Source organism: Lissotriton vulgaris, chromosome 10, assembly GCF_964263255.1.
Source record: "Lissotriton vulgaris chromosome 10, aLisVul1.2, whole genome shotgun sequence".
NCBI classification, from domain to species: domain Eukaryota; kingdom Metazoa; phylum Chordata; class Amphibia; order Caudata; family Salamandridae; genus Lissotriton; species Lissotriton vulgaris.
The window spans coordinates 509,738,109-509,755,129 of record NC_141698.1 but is presented as its reverse complement, the minus strand read 5'-3'; the positions used below and the strand labels follow the sequence as shown (position 1 = coordinate 509,755,129).

Here is a 17,021-nt window from a genome sequence, read left to right as displayed (position 1 = left end):
GTTATTTCATTTAATTCCTGGAAGATTAGCCTCCAAAAATCGGCAACTTGTGGGCACAGCCATGCAATGTGCAGGAACCGGCTCTGCCCACTCAGCATCGCTCATAGCAATCTGAATCCCTAAGGCCGTATCTATGTAATCTCTCTGGAGTGTGAAACACTCTATTCAAGAACTTAAAATGTATTAATCTGTGCCCCCATTTAATGAGACCTTCTGTGTTACCTTGCAACAATACCTCACATTCTGTCATCCTGCTTCACCCAAGATCTGACTGCCGCTCAATCATCACTTTGAAGTATAGTGTTTGTCTAAAATCCAATGATATGTCATATATGTTAGAAACCAGCTTATTAGGGAGTTTAGAATGCAGGAGAAAGGAGAAGGTGGGAGCTCCAGGGGCTCCTACGTAATGCGTGCCTGATCCTAAATAAATTAAATTACGTGAGCGAAGTGGGCACCTGTAAGTTGGCAGCTACATCCTCCCATGTTCAGACTCTGCCATCCTTAAATAAGTCTCCGACAGTGAGAATGTGAAGCGCCTCAGAGACCCGACTACCCCGCCCTCAGCCCTCATAGGGATCCATTGACACCACTCCACAGGCAAAAGTGGGGAATACAGCAGAGAACCAGCCTTATTTTTCATTAACTCATACCATAAATGTACGGTTAAGTTGATAGAGTCTAAAACTCCATTTTGTCTAGTGGGAGTCTGGGTTAGTCGCCGAGGGAGCGGGTCAGGTTCAATCACTATCTTTTCGATTTGCAGATGAGGGAGATTGTGAGGGGCGTGAATCCAAAAAAGAGCATGTGAGCATGTGAGCGGCTCTGTATTTTAGTTCCAGATCTGGCGCCCCCAGCCCACTCATGGAATAAGGTAATGTAAGAGTGTCTGTTTTAACTTGCAGGCCTTTACAAGCCCAAGCGAGTTTACCATTAGTGAGCGCAGTGTCTTTAAGATATTTTTTGGGACTACCATCGCGATATTAACGAAGAGGAATAGGAATCTAGGAAAAAAAATCATCTTCATCAGTGAAATGCGAACCAATAATGTCAGCAGCAGGTGGATCCATCTATCTATATCTTCTTCAAGCTTGGCAATCGTTTTGCCATCATTTTCCCTAATTCTGAGTGGACCTGTATCCCTAAATACTGCACTGGGTCGGCGGACCATTGCAAAGGAAAATCTAAAGTGACCGGTGTCATGACTGTAGTTAACAGAAATATAATAGATTTATTCCAATTTATTTTTAGTCCCAACCAAGACCTTTCAAAATCTCAAAACCTCATGGATTATCGGGGTTAAATTAGACTCTGGTTTCCGAATATACAAAAGCATGTCATCTGCATAAGTTGATACTTTGAGATTGTAGGTCGGGAACCTTATCCCCCTAAGTCCATGGTATTCTCTGAGGCACATAACGAAGGTTCTGCTACTATAGCATACAATAGCGGGGATAAGGGGCAGCCTTTTCTAGTGCCTCTCGAGATCTGGAGAGGAGATATGATGGTATCCCAACAAGGACTCTTGCTACAAGTTGATTGTAAAGAACTCCTACCAGTCTAAGAAAGATCTCGCCCACCCCCATTCTCCATAGCACTACCGTCATGAATACCCATTCTACAGAATTGAACGCTTTCTCTGCAACCATAAACACTGCTGAGGTTTTAATATCGGGTCTGACATGCTGATTAGCCCCAAACACTGTCCTCAGATTGTACGATATAGTACGGCCTGGCACAAAACCCTGTTCTGGACCCACCACGGTCGGAAGAAGAGGTGCCAGCCTGTTAGCAAGTATTTTAGCAAATATCTTAGTGTCCACGTTGAGAAGCAAGAGCGGTCTATAAGACGAGCACTCTTGCAGAGACTTTTCTAGTTTAAGCAAGGTTACTATTAGCAACTCCGTCATTGATGATGGCATTATGGCCATCTCCCCGATCTCCTTGAACAATGTGCTGAGGTGTGGGATATGAAGCTCTTTGTATACCGTATAAAAGGACAATGTAAGACCGTCGTGACCCGCATGAGCCGATGCACTTCCCTGTAGCCTGGAGCTCAATGCCGCTTGAATCTCAGTTGAATCAAGAGGCCTCATCAAATATGCTCTATGTCCATTAGTGAGCCAGGGCAGTTGTATGTGTTCTAAGTATTCTAAAATGGTGTTATCATCTGGCAACACTTGGGAACTATACAAGTCCTTATAGTATTGGCTGAAACTATTTGCAATATCGATAGGGTCCTTCAGTAGACCCCCATCATCCTCCAACAGCTCCACTACAGCTCCTGCACCTCTTTGGCAGTTGAAAAGTGCTCCACCATAATAGTAATGTCGAAGAATCCTGTAATAGCAGGAGCCAGCTCAGCCCTGGACACTGTGTCAAGAAGTGAATATCGAGGGAACCTCCACGTGAAGGGGGGACCTGCGCGGTGGAATACCCACCTCTACGATAATAGGGGAGTGGTCAGACAATGAACGAGGCAATACAGTGCATTCCTGCACACAAGACAACAACGCCCGCGAGAAATACCAAGAGTCAATTTTGGTGTGGATATTGTGGGGGGCTGAGAAGTGTGAATATCCTCCCTTCCCCGGAGACCCGGATCTCCAAACATCAGCGAGATCCAGCTGTGCAGCTATGCCACTTAATGATTTAGCAGCCGCAGTTGGGCGATGGTGAGGATCCCTCAAGCGGTCCAAAAGCGAGTCCAAGACACAGCTAAAATCCCCTCCCCATAGTTGCAGCTGAGAAGAGCTTTCACACATGTGTGCAAATAATGATTTATATAACTGAGGGTCACCATAATTGGGCCCATATAAGTTAACAACCTGCAAGGTCTAAGCCTTTTCCATAGCACCTACATATTGCATATCTGCCATTTGGATCAACCAACCTATCATCCAGAGAGACCCCTGATCTTCGGTTAACCCATGTGAGCACCCCCTTTATGCATGTGAAGTGAACCCAGGGGCTTAATATGTACCCAAAAGCCTTCTTTTAGTGAGCATGTTACTGTTGGGTGTTAAATGAGTCTTTTGAAGCAGTGCCACGTCCACCTCATGCCTTTTTAGATAAGCCAATATAAGCCAATATCTTTCGGAATTTTCTGGTCATTCAATCCTCTCACGTTCCAAGTTATAAAAGGTAATCTACTCCTATGCCCAACCCCTTGTTCGCATTGTGTCATTAATACTAGACCTGGTCAGTAAATTCCGTTCCGCTCGCAGAATTTGGGTAATTTCGCGTTCCGCAGAGAATGCAAAATTGCCCAAAATTCTGCGTTCCGCAACTTCGCACATTTGTTTTCTTGTTCGCGTTCTCAAATGCATGTTCGCGAGATATTTCCCCTGAGCACGCAAACAGCGATTGCGAACAGTAAAAAAGCATCGCGAACCAGCAATTCCGTGTGTTTGCGGAATTTCTGCGTGTTCGCTGAGATTTTTTACCGTTTTGTGGAGATTCGCGTAACGCGATTATGCAAATTTCTCCCACCCCTAATTAATACCTGTTTCATACTGCAACGGTTACCTTCGCTATTCTCAATAATATGAGTGAGAAGGTCCTCACCTACTATGGATATGTATATTGTGCACACAAACCAAAACCCATCCCACCCCCTCCCATGCCATGCTTCACCCAACTTAGCATAGACGGTCTGCACCCCACCCACCCCATACAAATCATTGTGTTCATAAGGACCATAACAATCGTACAAAAAGAAAAAAGTTTTTAACTGTTTACCATTCAGTGAATAACTCATGGGGGCAGATGTTGCAGGCGAACGCATCAACTATTGCCAGCTTACTCCCACCACGTGGTTATAATGTCAGAAACTCTGCGGGGAGTGCCCCCAACCCAGAGTTCCATTAAAGAAGTTAATATGTGCAGCGATCCTCTCTTGGGAGGGTGTCCGAAACAGAGCAACAAGCACCAGGATTTCTTATGCAGTCATATAACATAGTTAGCTCTCATTGTGCAGCCAGTCAATCAGTCCCTCTCTGAGTGTGCCACCCAACATGAGCAAAGCAAAAGTGCCCCAACCCTGCTAAGTCCAAAGCTGTCTTTGACGGATCAAGGATAAAGAGCCTGATACACCACACCGTTCATCCAGATCTCCATTGGAGCCGCTTGATCGATCCACTTCTCCCAAACCAGATCTCGGCATGTCCGGCTTGCCTATTTCCTTGATGGTCTTTCAGAGAGATTTGCGGTCTGTGAAGATTTTGGCTTTGCTGTTGATCATCACTCTTAGCTTTGCCAGATATAGCATCGCATATTTGATATGCTGCTCCCTTAAGTTACGTTTCATCAGAGCAGACTGTTTTCTCGCCTCCTGTACTTTTAACCAGAAGTCTGGAGATAGCGAGATTGATGAGCCCTCAAATTTCAGATCACCCAGTTCTCTGGCATTTTTTAAAGCAGCATCTCTGTCCCTGTAGTTGAGTAGTTTTGCAATTACAGGTCTAGAAGGGGCACCAGGAGGTGGTTTAGGGCCCAGGGAGTGATGTACATGCTCCACAAAAAACATGTCGGAAAAAATATCTCTACCTAGCAGCGAGACAAGCATTTTCGCCAAAAATATCAACATATTTGCCGTTGCGGTGGACTCCAGAAGACCAACAATGCGCAGGTTGCTTCTTCTGGACCAGGCTTCCAAATCCTCTGTTTTATCTTTCGAACCGCCAGGATCTTCCTCATTTGATGTTGTACGTTGTCTGTATCTGTTTGGGCTTTCTCTACCTCAGTTACCCGGCGTGCCGCCATGTCCAGGTGCTCAGAGTGCTTGTCTAGCCTCTCAGACATATGGTCCATTCTGTAGGATATCTAACCAATTTTTCCATCAATTGTGGATAAATCTATAGCCTGAATTAGAAACTGGGTGTTTGACGCCATTAACCAGCCAGCTATAACACTGCTTTGATCTGCATGTATCAGCTATTTTGCAGCAGGCATTATATAGACAGCCCAGATCTTTGTTAAAAATTTGTAGTCTAAATTAAGTAGGCTAATTGGCCTATAGGAATAAACAGATGTTGGATTTATATCCTTCTTCAGGAAAGAAACGTCTTAAAATGTGGGAGGGATCTCACCCCCTCTTTCAATAAAATTAAAAAGAGTTACCAGAAATGCCCCAAGCTAGCTGGAAAATATTTGATAGAAATCTGTGGGAAAACCATCATTTCCACATGCTTTGGCATTAGGCATTTGCTTTAAAGCGTGTTCTATCTCGGTTAATGGTATGGGATACAAAATTAGCTGAAAGGAGGATTCGGATAAATGAGGAAGAATGATATTCTCATAGTGCTGTTGAATCTGACTTATTGACACCGTATATTGAGTCTGATAAATATCTGAGTAATGCTGTACAAAACGTTTTGGTATCTCTTCCTGATTGTGTACTAATTTTCCTGTTAGGAGACTCTCTAAAGAATTGCCTTTTCGCTCTTAACTCTTGTAGACCAAGCCAGGAACTCGCCAATGTGCTGATTTTCCTCGTACATTTTCAGATGGTAGGTATTGGAAATATTTATTTCTTCTAAAATAAATAAATCTCTAAGATTTTGTTTTGCTGTTTCTCCTAGGCAAACCTCGGGCTTGATTCCTTCACTCTGCTCCCTGGCACTGATGTCCTTATCTAAAGCTAGACTTGCAATCTGCTGAGAACATTCTTTTCTTTGACTAGCTTTATATGCTATCACTCTCCCTCTTATGGTTGTTTAAAAGCTTCCCAGATAGAAAAATAAGAGGCCACGTTCCGATTGATAATAAAGAACTCTCCATTGTGAATTTGAAAGCAGCGATCTATCCAGTTACCATCTAGGTCTGTCCCTGTGCTTAAGACTTATCACTATTTCTAGGGCGACTACGGGATGATCTGAGAAAGAATTAGCCCTAATTTCAGACTATCCCCTACTTAACGATTTAGAAATTAAGAACAAATCAATTTGAGAGGCTGTCCTAAATCTTTAAGAAAAGCATGTATATTATTTGGATTCTGGATGGTCCTCTCTCCTGGGATCCACTAGCTGAAAGTTTGACTTACAAACTTGCAGTAGTTTTTTTCTTCTGGGTATAAGCTTTTGTTTATTAATATTTGAAGTGTCTTTAACCAAATTCTGGACAAAATTAAAAACCTCACCCCAGATTAAAGGCCTGTATGCCCCTAAGGCAATATCAAAAATCTTTAAAAGGCAATCCGTGCCATCATTTTTAGGGCCATAATAATTGATCACATATACATCTTGACCACTAGCTGTTACTTTGACCCAAATCCACCTTCCGAATGGATCCCAAATCACTTCCTTCACATTGTATGTATTTGAGCTTATATAGCGCACAGCTACCCACAAAGGGTTTCCCGGCGCTTGCTTAGGGAACCCGTCCTGGTATTCCCCTGTGAGATAACCCCGGCAGGGTATCCACAAGGTGAAAGCCAGGCATCCCGCCGCAAGGGGCCGTTGTGGAGATTAAGCAAGCTATTGCCCAGAGTCGCAGAGTGTGAACCCGTGAGTCGAGAAGGCACCGGAGCGAGAATTATCGAGTCCGTGGAATTTTTGAGCCCAAGACCCGCCGAGGCGGGGAATTGAACCCTGGTCCAGGGCCGATCTCAGCTTCCGGGTCTGCCGCCTCTAACCCCTGAGCCAATCTATACTATTGCTGAAAACAATTGCTGACTGCTGCTAGTGCATGAGCATGAGAAAGAGGGGTAATTTTAAAAGTTACAAATGATCCAAATGCAAAAAGGTGGACATAAGCGAAATAATTATTGGAAAATGTAGCTGAAAAATACTTTAGTAGATGCCCCTCCAAGAACCCAGGACCTGAGATCTGAGCTTGAGCTACTACAGGCTCAATTTTGAAAGGGCTTGGCTAAAATTATTCAGAAAAGGTGTAGCGCAACAAGCTACATCATTTTTAATTGTGGGAAAAGAGTGGAACTATGCTAGCCTGGAAAACAAAGTCAGATTTATCTAGGAATCTAATAGATCAGTTAACAAGCCCAGGAAAGGAGGAGGAAGTTTACACACTGAAGCAGAGCCAGGAAGTCATGTTAAATCACCTAAATACCTTCTATGCAAAGGTCATAAAACTTGATTGCTCAAATATCAGGTGATGGCTGTCGGATATGAATCTGCCAAAACCTGGGGAAGAAGAAGTTTCAGATTTGGAAGGGGACATTACAGAGGGAGAAATATTCCAAAAGACTGTCCAACTGAAACCGGGAAGGCAGTCAGCCCGGATGGAATTCCAGGTGAGCTGTATTAAAAGCTGAAAATATTTTTGGTCCCACTTGGAAAGGTTCTCTACAATCAAATATACGCAGGTGAGGTGGGGGGGATTTCTCTGACGTGGCAACAAGCTAGGCTAGTGATGATTGTAAATCCTAAGAAATACCTAACTATCCTGGAGCCATGCAGACCCATCTCCCTCTTAAATTGCAATTATAAGATCCTCACAGGTATCATAGCAAACAGATAAGTGAAGGTTATGAGTTCAGTGATTCACCCCAATCAAAAGGGCTTTATACTGGGTAGATATGTATATAAGTTTTAGGGGTATCTGAGAAATGGAGATGGACTGATTGAGTCAAATAAAATCTTAGTTGCAACAGATGTAATGATGTCAAGATTCAAATATCTCTAGCTGAGATCATGGTGGTTGGCCCAAGATTGGAGCAATGAGGATAGTGGAGAATATGATGTCATATTAATGAATAACGTTAGACTACAGAAAGAGGTCGCCTATTGGTACTGGGAGTCCATCAAGGCTGACTGAACTGCACCAAGTATGGAAGGGCAACTTGTCAAACTGGCAAAAGAAGAAACATGGCAAGTATCTATAAATGTACATTTTTCTGCAGTTAAAGCTGCCCTCTTAAAGAAGAATCATCTCTTCACTAGCCACAGAATATGCTGGACTTCAAAAGACTTGCAAAGTTTACACATGATTGACCGAGATGTAAGAAATATAACCGGCATGGGTCTGTCGACAGACATATGTTTGCAGATTGTTCCCGTCTACAGACATATTGGGAAGCTGCAAGTAAGACATTAAGCGAGATTACAAAACAAGAGATTAAGGTACGCCACACTTTAATTCTAATGGGAGTGGATCCATCTTCAGACATACTACTGAATAAAGCCCAGAATAAAATTCTGTTCTATTTATTTTTACTTTCTAGACATGAAATATGTAAGAAATGGATTTCTAAAGACCCTCCCCCCACTCGGTAGTCGCTGATTGGATCAAAGCTGCTAGTTACATGAGCCAAATTGGCGACCCTAACAGTTTACATAATATCTGGAAAGACTTTGATAAGTGGTAATGTATCCAATGATTACCCCTGAATGAGGTACTACATGATAGTGTACCCAAGAGTGTTCTTATGTAGAACTGTAAATGACCACACACTTTCCAATCTTTCATTGATAACCAATGTGAAATTGGAAGTAATACTGGTAGTGAAATGAAGACAATAAAAAAAAACATCAACTACAGTTGACTGATTTTCCCATGGCATACATGGCAGTCTCTCCTTTCCCTTGGGGACTAAATATCTCCTTTACCATGACTGCCATTATTCAGTGTATATCACAGACTGCTCCTGTCTCCATGATTGGTGGATCTAAATAGACGTACAAATTCACACATAATATGGCAGAATCTGCAATAAATTCATTATTTCTCGTACTGCTTCCTTTACTTACGTGCCTAGGTTCTGCGATCAAAGACACATAAGAATACTACTCTGGTCATTCAACTACAACACCCAAAAAATTTTAAACAAGCTGCACTGTTATTTGCAAACTCTTACAACCGATCGTTTTCCTTCTGATGTCGCTTGCCACGTATTCAGTAATGTGCTTCAGTGACTCACCAGGGATATGAAGTAGCTATAAAAGTGCAGCTACAATGCTAGGGGTTGGCGATAACTTACACTCCGCCAGGGTAGTTGGCAGAGTTTTGGCCACTCTCTGTTATGCTCGGCGGCGGTGGGCGCCATCTTGAGTGAGGCAGTCGGGGAGAGCGCTCTAGTCGCGCCCTACTCCCGCCCTCTTGGTGTATTTTAATCGAACTTTTGCAGCGCTCGGCGCCCTTCAGAAGCTCTCCCTAGTGAGGGGAACTGGGGCTGCGAGCGACTGATGTGTACAAGAACGTGCAATCTGGACTCCCAATTTTAACAGCATTGTGATTACCGCATCTTGAGCGTTTTTAACTTTTTTATATTTGCTTGGAATTCATCTCTGGGGGCTTTAAAATTAAGGGGAATTGATACCTTAGGCACTCTGACACCTTAACACCTCTCTTCCTCTTTTAATTCCGCCCTACCGCTCCTTAGCCGACACTCGGCGGCGGTGGGCGCCATCTTGAGTGAGGCAGTCGGGGAGAGCGCTCTAGTCGCGCCCTACTCCCACCCTCTTATCTCCCTACATAATGTGCAAAGCAACCAGACGGCGCAGCGGGCTGGCGCAGCGGGCGCGCCGGATACGCGCCGAAGCCGCGCCTAAGCCAAGCCCGTCTGCGCCCGTCCGCGCCAAGACCGCGCCGGGCGTGGGCCATGCTGCTCCCTCATCCCCAGTACTCAGGTACGACTCTTCCGCGCTGCTGTCTATGCGCCCCACCTTACCTAGTCCTTCCTGTTGTGTACATTCCTTTACTGACCACCTCTGGGGCCCTTTCATCTGCCGACCATGTGGTTGGTCATCCTCCAGCCCCGTCAGCCCTATTCCTCCCCTTTCCCCTCTTCCTCGGCATAAAACAACCTCCTTTAATAGTGGCCTCATCAACGCCAGATCTTTAGCGCGTCACGGACAAGACATCTATGATCTTATTATAACAGCCGATCTTGATGCCTTGTTCATTACTGAATCTTGGTTGCATGATGCCTCAAACCCCGATCTTGCTACCGCTCTCCCCCCTGATTACACCATCCTCAGGCGGGATAGACCCATTGGTCGGGGAGGCGGACTGGCCATCATTGTAAAGAAAGCACTCAAGTGCCATACATTTGATCTGGCCTCCTTCAAGGATTGTGAATCCCTGGGATTTGTTATCCAAACCAGTTCTTCCTCCGCCTTTTCAGGAGCACTCGTCTATCGCCCCCCCGGAAATGCCACTCCATTCTTGGACTCCCTTGATGAAACTTTGGCAGCTCTTCTTACCCATTACCCCACCTTCACCCTCTTTGGAGACTTCAATCTTCATTTGGAATCCGATACTGACCCCCACACTCTCAAATTCCGCCACTCCCTTGAGATTTTTGGTCTCTCCCAATTAGTCTCCCATCCTACCCATTGTGCCGGGCACACCTTGGACGGCATTTGCACAAACCTGACTTCCCTAGATGTTTCTATCCCTTTGCCACAAATATGGACAGATCACTGTCTCATTCCCTTCTCCATCAATACCAAAACCTTGCCCCCTCCTCCCATTAAACACTCTCACACCCCCTTCCCTGTCAACTGGAAGAAGGTAGCTGAGTACATCAAACTTAATCCACAACCGGCTGTCCCCCCCCCTTCCATCATGGGTGACGCTTCACTAGATTCCACAAACTTCCACCTGTGGATTGACAGAGTAGTCTCTGCCAATTCAAAATCTGTTACTCAAAAACCCGTCCGAGGAAAAAAGAAACCCAATGCCCCCTGGTATACTCCGGCCCTCACTGACTGTCACCTTAAGTGTAGGCTTTTGGAGAGAGAATGGAGAAAAACCTACGATCCTACGTCCAGATCTATATACATTCTCCAGAGAAAACAATATCTCTCTAATATAAAAAAAGCAAAAAAGGCATTCTTCACTCTAGCAATAGACTCAGCTAAACAGAAACAACAAACGATTTTCAATATCGTAAAATCTTTTACTCATCCCAAAGCACTGGCACTTGAAATCCCCCCCTCACAAACCCTCTGCGACCAAATTGCTGATTTCTTTGAGGAGAAAATGAATAATATTCATAAGGACTTCCCCCCCTTACCCATTCCAACCCAAGAGCCTGACACAACTATTCCCTCACTAAATCAATTCACAACAGTCTCCCTATTGCAAACGCACAAAGCCATACTGGCCTGCAAATCAGGTGCACCCACGGACTCCTGCCCCCCAGTCATCTTGCACCGCCTTATTGAGTCCGTCAACCCTTTAATCAATGCGATTGTGAATGAATCCCTCAACTCCGGTATTGTTCCTATTGAGTGGAAGAAGGCCATAGTCAAGCCCCTCATGAAAAAGCAAAATAAATCCCCTACTGATTTGTCTAATATGCGCCCAATCTCACTTCTCCCTGCGCTAGGCAAAATCACCGAGCAACTAGTCCATGAGGAATTAAAGAATTTTGTGGAAAATAAACGTATCCTGCACCCACAGCAATCTGGCTTCCGCCCCGGCCATTCCACAGAAACCGCTTTGATTGAGTTGTCAGACACCATCAAGTTCTTGCAGGATGAGGGCAGGCAGGCTGTCCTCATCCTGCTCGACTTAACCGCGGCCTTCGACACCATCTCACATGCTATTCTAATTAACAGGGTGCGTGAGATTGGTGTCTCGGGTTCCGCGCTTGCTTGGATAACTTCATTCTTGTCCAATCGCTCTCAAACGGTCTCCTTAGGCCCTTTTCTTTCCGGTGAACGATCCATCATCTCAGGGGTGCCCCAAGGTTCCATCCTGAGCCCTCTCTTTTTTAATGTATACATGGCCCCCCTTCTCACGTTGATCGAGTCACATGGGATTCTCGTGACATCCTACGCCGACGACACCCAGCTTGTCGTCACTATCGACAAAAGACTTCCTGATGCTGCCATCAGACTCCAAAACTGCCTGTCAGAAGTCTTTTCCTGGCTCAACCTGAATCATTTAAAATGCAACAGCGCCAAAACAGAAATAATTCCCCTAGGTAAAGGCACATTCTTTTCCCCCAAAGACTGGTGGCCTCATAACTCCGAAGCACCACCGAGCGCGGTCTCTTCAGCCCGCAATCTGGGCGTTCAATTTGACGCTTCCCTCAGCTTCGATGAGCATGTGCGCATTACCGCAGGGCGCTGCTTCAGTCTGATCAGGCAATTAAAGAAATTTTTTAATTTTCTGCCTATTTCAGCCAGGAAATCAGTCGCGGTGGCGCTTATCCTCTCCCGGCTGGATTATTGTAACGGCCTCTTAGCAGGCATCAAGAAATCCTCTCTTAAAAAACTGCAGAGTGTTCAGCATGCGGCGGCTAGGCTTGTTTTGAAACTCCCCCGTAGGTCCTCGGCTTCTGCAGCCCTCAACGCCCTCCATTGGCTGCCCCTCCATAAGAGAATCTTATTCAAGCTTTTAGTTACTGTATTCAAAGCTACCAGGTGCATGGGTCCATCCTACCTGACCAAGCGCTTCCAGCGTTACACTCCAATTCGCTGTTTGAGGTCATCAGGCGCCAATTTCATCTCTGAACCCCGTATAAAATTAAAATCCAAGGGCGGAAAGACCTTTTCTTTTCTGGCGGCTAAGGCATGGAACCGTCTCCCCCCCAACCTTAGGCATGCTTCCTCAGAAAGCCTATTTAGGAAATCCCTGAAAACTTGGATTTACTCTCAGTCCGACTCCTCAGTTCTCGCAGCTATCTGATCCACGCCCCCCATAGTCGATGTTCTGTGTGCTCAGCGCCAAGATGCTCCCTCCGGAGCGAAAGCAGCGCTTTACAAATGCCAATAAATATCAAATATCAAATATCATAACACAGAGTTCCTAGGCCAGAGTTTTCTCTCGCATGCGACTTGCCAACAGTATATTAGTGACTGAGAATTGGCATCCACTGGAGAGATCGCCAGGCCTAGGGTAAAACACCATAGGCTGACATAAATAACCAATCCAAGCCAAGGACATTCTGGCTGTCTTAAAGCTACAACAGCTTTCCATATAGCACTCGAGTGTGATCTTGGTATGGTCTGAGCAGCAGGCCATTATTTCTGCTAGTTCAATCAAACAATACAAACTTCTGCCTGAAAGATAGATTTTCTGAAGGACATTGAGCCAAACTACCAATTTCAGTTAAACCCACACTGTTTCTATAAGATACTTAAAAAGACAAAGATGTGACGAGTAAACCCCTAGAGGGAACAATTCAATCAAATAGATTTAATTACAATGACCTTCTTTAAGGATATTCTTGTTCCTATAATGACGTTGAAATCCTCATCCAGAATTTACAAAAGGCGTCCAATATTCCCAAATTTCCAGAGAACCTCTACAAGGTAGGTTGAAATACAATCAGAATAAAATGTACTCTTTGAATGATCACTGGTTATGCAAAAATCTTGGACTTCTATGGGATGTTCAGGATTGCAATACTGTCAACAAAGAACAAACACTGGTCACAACATACATTTCTGTGGTTCTCATCAAATTATTACTTTTTGGGTCAATATTTGACTATCCCATTGACAGATGTGCTTGAATTGTTTGGCTCATAGAGTTCTTTCAGAAGTATGAGTGTCTGGCTTCCATATACAGATACTAAATCAAGTGGTTGTCTTCATGCAAATTGCTGTATGAGGTCAAGTTCCATTGAATATATAAAGTTCTGTCTCAAAGATAAAATCATATATGATTGCTGAATAGCATTTCTGAAAGGGCAAAAAGAATGCATTCCTCCTGCGTCTGCCACTAGATCCCAAGCAAAACGTCCCCATATTGAAGAGACCATGGTCATAAAAGGCAGTGGAAAGCACAGCCTTTGGTTTGGTGGGAAAAACTGGGCATGCAAATAATCACTAATTGACACAACACACTGAGAAGGATAACAGCGGAATTGGAAAAGAAGCAGACATGTGAGCTACAACAGGAAGGGGGAGGGATGCAAGAACTGAAAAGCTGCACATGCAGCAGACTGAGGTGGAGAGAAGAGTCTCACAAACACAGTTAGATGGGGTGAGAATGGGATGATGAGGGTCGCAAACACAGAAGACAAGGAGGGCCGGACTGGCCATAGCAGACACTGGGCATTACCCTGGTGGGCCTGAAGTGTGGGGCCTGTTTTGGACCGTTGGGACCATTTTTGTTACTGGCGACCAGTTTTACATCGGCCCCTGGTAACAAAAGCGCAGCAGCAGTGTTCCCGCGAGCCCCCCCAGTCGGTTGAGCGTAATTGCCAGGGCTGGTTTGCTGTTCCAGTCCAGCCCTGACGAGAAACAATCAACCACCATAAAAAGCAAGCAAGAATGGTTTCAGAGATTAGGAATATGGAGAACAAGAAAACAGACATGGAACAGGGTAGGCGGTGTTGCAGGATATGGATGCAGAGACAGGAAACAAAGAAGTACACAGAGGAGAAAGGGAACAGGGATGATGGGAGAGGTGAAAATGCAAGCCGGGCAGAGTGTAGTTCGATAACAAACAAACCAGGAAGTTGGTTGCCAGAGGCCTCCTTGTAAATTACAAAACCATTGCGTTTGTTTTGTTTTTACATCAAAACATTCTCACAGCGTCATGCAACCCTAGAACCAACAAAGCTCATCAGAGCCAGTGCAATCTTCCTCTCAGTTTGTGAGCATGCTTTTGATGTAGAACTCCTTAAGTTTCATCATAAAATAATATATTATTTTTAAGTACATACCGGAAAACATATTAAGTACTGGAAAGGAAATTGAGGGTCAAGTCTTACCTGTGGAGAGTGTGCAATGGCAGTTCTGTCCTTTCTAGTTGTCCGTAACAGTTGGTCTTAGCTTCTGGAATAAACGAATATTTTTCCAACATGGCTGATGCAGCCGTAGAGATAATTCCAAGGCCGTCCCTCACGCGAGCCTCCATACTGTAGTCCCAGTCATCATACGACACTGAAATTAATCCAGAGGGGAACTCGTAGGGAATGATTTCAGTGTTACCTGTAGCCAGGCTGGGAACTATCCAGATATAACCATAACCAGTGAGACCCAGAGAACGAGCCTCGTCTAAAATGTAAACAGCTTCATCCTTTGAGCAATAAAGGAGTATAACTGAAGAGCGGATTTTCTTCAGCTGAACCTGTGTCCTTGCGTCACCGTAAGAAATGTCGAGCGTAATCACGTTCTGCACTTCCCAGCCAACGAAACTGTTGTCCACCGTGGTTTTAATGAAACTTATAAAGTCTCGATATCCCGGAAAGGTGCTGGTCACCAGAGAGAAGACATGCCAGTCATACTCCTCCATAATATTGAGCATAACGATGGCCTGTTGCTGGATGGAAGCTCCAAACTGGAAGAATGTGGACATCACATCCTACAAAACAGAAATCGAAAAAATGGGTGTTAAATCACAATATAAAATGGTCAATAGAAGGGATGATACTCAAGCACTATTCAACACATGATTGTAGAATATCAATGGCATGTTTCATTTTATTAATAATAAATACACACTTAAAAAGCATAGCAAAATTGAAAGGTAAGTGGATATGTGAGAAACATATTTTGTCATATTATGTATGGATCAAAGTATCATGCACTTGTATTTTTGATGTTTGGCAAACAGTAGTCAAGATCAACCTATTTAACTTCTAATGGAAAAAAGATTTATTGCTGAAGGTGAAGTTTGGCCTTTAATGATGAGGGCCTGATTTTGAAGTCGGGTAGAGTTGCCTCCAACCAACATCGCTGCGGATGTGGAACTGACCGACCTCAGGTTTGCAGTTCTGAGGCTGCAATTAGGATGCAACCGCACATGGTGTGGGGGCAAACTTAAATGTTTCAATGGGAGCTTGTGTGAGGGGTCGAAACTGCTGGCAGCAAAAGCTCCCATTGAAAAATTTAAGTTTTGAAACATCCTTGCGCAGTGTGACAGGCACTGTGTCAAACAGTGCAGGGATGTGAAGGAGGGCATCGTAGGTGCCCCGCAGCACCACAAGCGGAGGGCCAGGGGGAAAGGGGACCCTGCTAGGGCCCCCCAAAGGCACTTTCTGAAAGTAGTTCCGTATCGGAAAGGCCAACAAGGAACTGCTGTCGGAAAGTTTCATCATAATCCCAACGGCAGATTATGAGACTTTTCGGACTGGCCGACACGTCTCTTGAGCCCATCAGAACTGAGTCGAATATCCCAGCCACTTGAAACTCCAAACGCTGTCATTGTAATACAGCGGTCAGAGTTTAGCTTTCTGACCGGCATTGTAAATAGGCCCTATGTCATGTACTGACAACATAATAAACTATGAAGCTAAATGCTAAATCCACTGGAATGAACCTCATCACATGGTGTTGCATGAATCAACAAACACACAGACACACATGCACATACACACACACACTAGTATAGTATTGGCATGTTGCAAATCAACTACTTGGGAGCACTATGTCAGCCTTGCACTTTGGAAAAGGTGAAGTTCTCTCAAAAGTGTGGAACCCTTTGACAGTATGTTATCCAGTCTTTCTAGAAGGGCGGGTTTGTCCTAGTGGAGCATTCCTCTGGGATCACTTGCGACTGGTCATTTGTGGGGCTAGGTATTCCCCCAGAAGAGGGCTATTTGTAGTTCCTTCCCAAATGTTGACAGATTTGATACTGTTCTTAGGTCTAGGCCCACTGAGTCCAGAAGCCCATTAAAAGAAACCTTCGTCTTATATATCTCACTCTGTGTTGCGTTTTCAAATCACTGTTTAATCCTCTTTAAAAAAAAGGCTACAATGCTGCATATCCAGGTTAGTCAGAATTCGGTTATTCTGTTGTGATGACTGGAAATACAGATCTGCAACAAACTCATCCTTTGGCAGAAAAATCTATACAGGTTCCACCAACATATCCTTTAATTTAGCTGTTTCAAAGGTGAAATGAACCAACCTGATCGAGATCATGCTTTTATGTTAATATGTAGATGTGCCTGTCACTGCGCCAGTGGGCGCAGGTGTTGGGCCACAGATCTCATTTTAAGGAACACCACTCATTTTTCATAAGATTTTGAGACAGAATTAAACAGATAATTCAGAAAAGCAAGAAGGAAGAAAGGTGAAAATATGAAAACGATGTTAGAGTTCAAAAGCAGGGATGAAAAAGAGGGAGTAAGTGTAGGCAGCGGAAGAGAGAGG

At 44.4% G+C, this 17,021-nt stretch overlaps 1 protein-coding gene across 1 annotated transcript in view; it reads right to left on the bottom strand.

The window, feature by feature from the left end:
- GRIN2A (glutamate ionotropic receptor NMDA type subunit 2A) overlaps positions 1-17,021 on the bottom strand; it is a 1,504,071-nt gene that overhangs the window by 849,916 nt on the left and 637,134 nt on the right. The window contains exon 3 of the mRNA XM_086941364.1: positions 14,636-15,228. Coding sequence (XP_086797490.1) covers positions 14,636-15,228 — 593 coding nt within the window. The remainder of the gene's footprint in view (positions 1-14,635; positions 15,229-17,021) is intronic.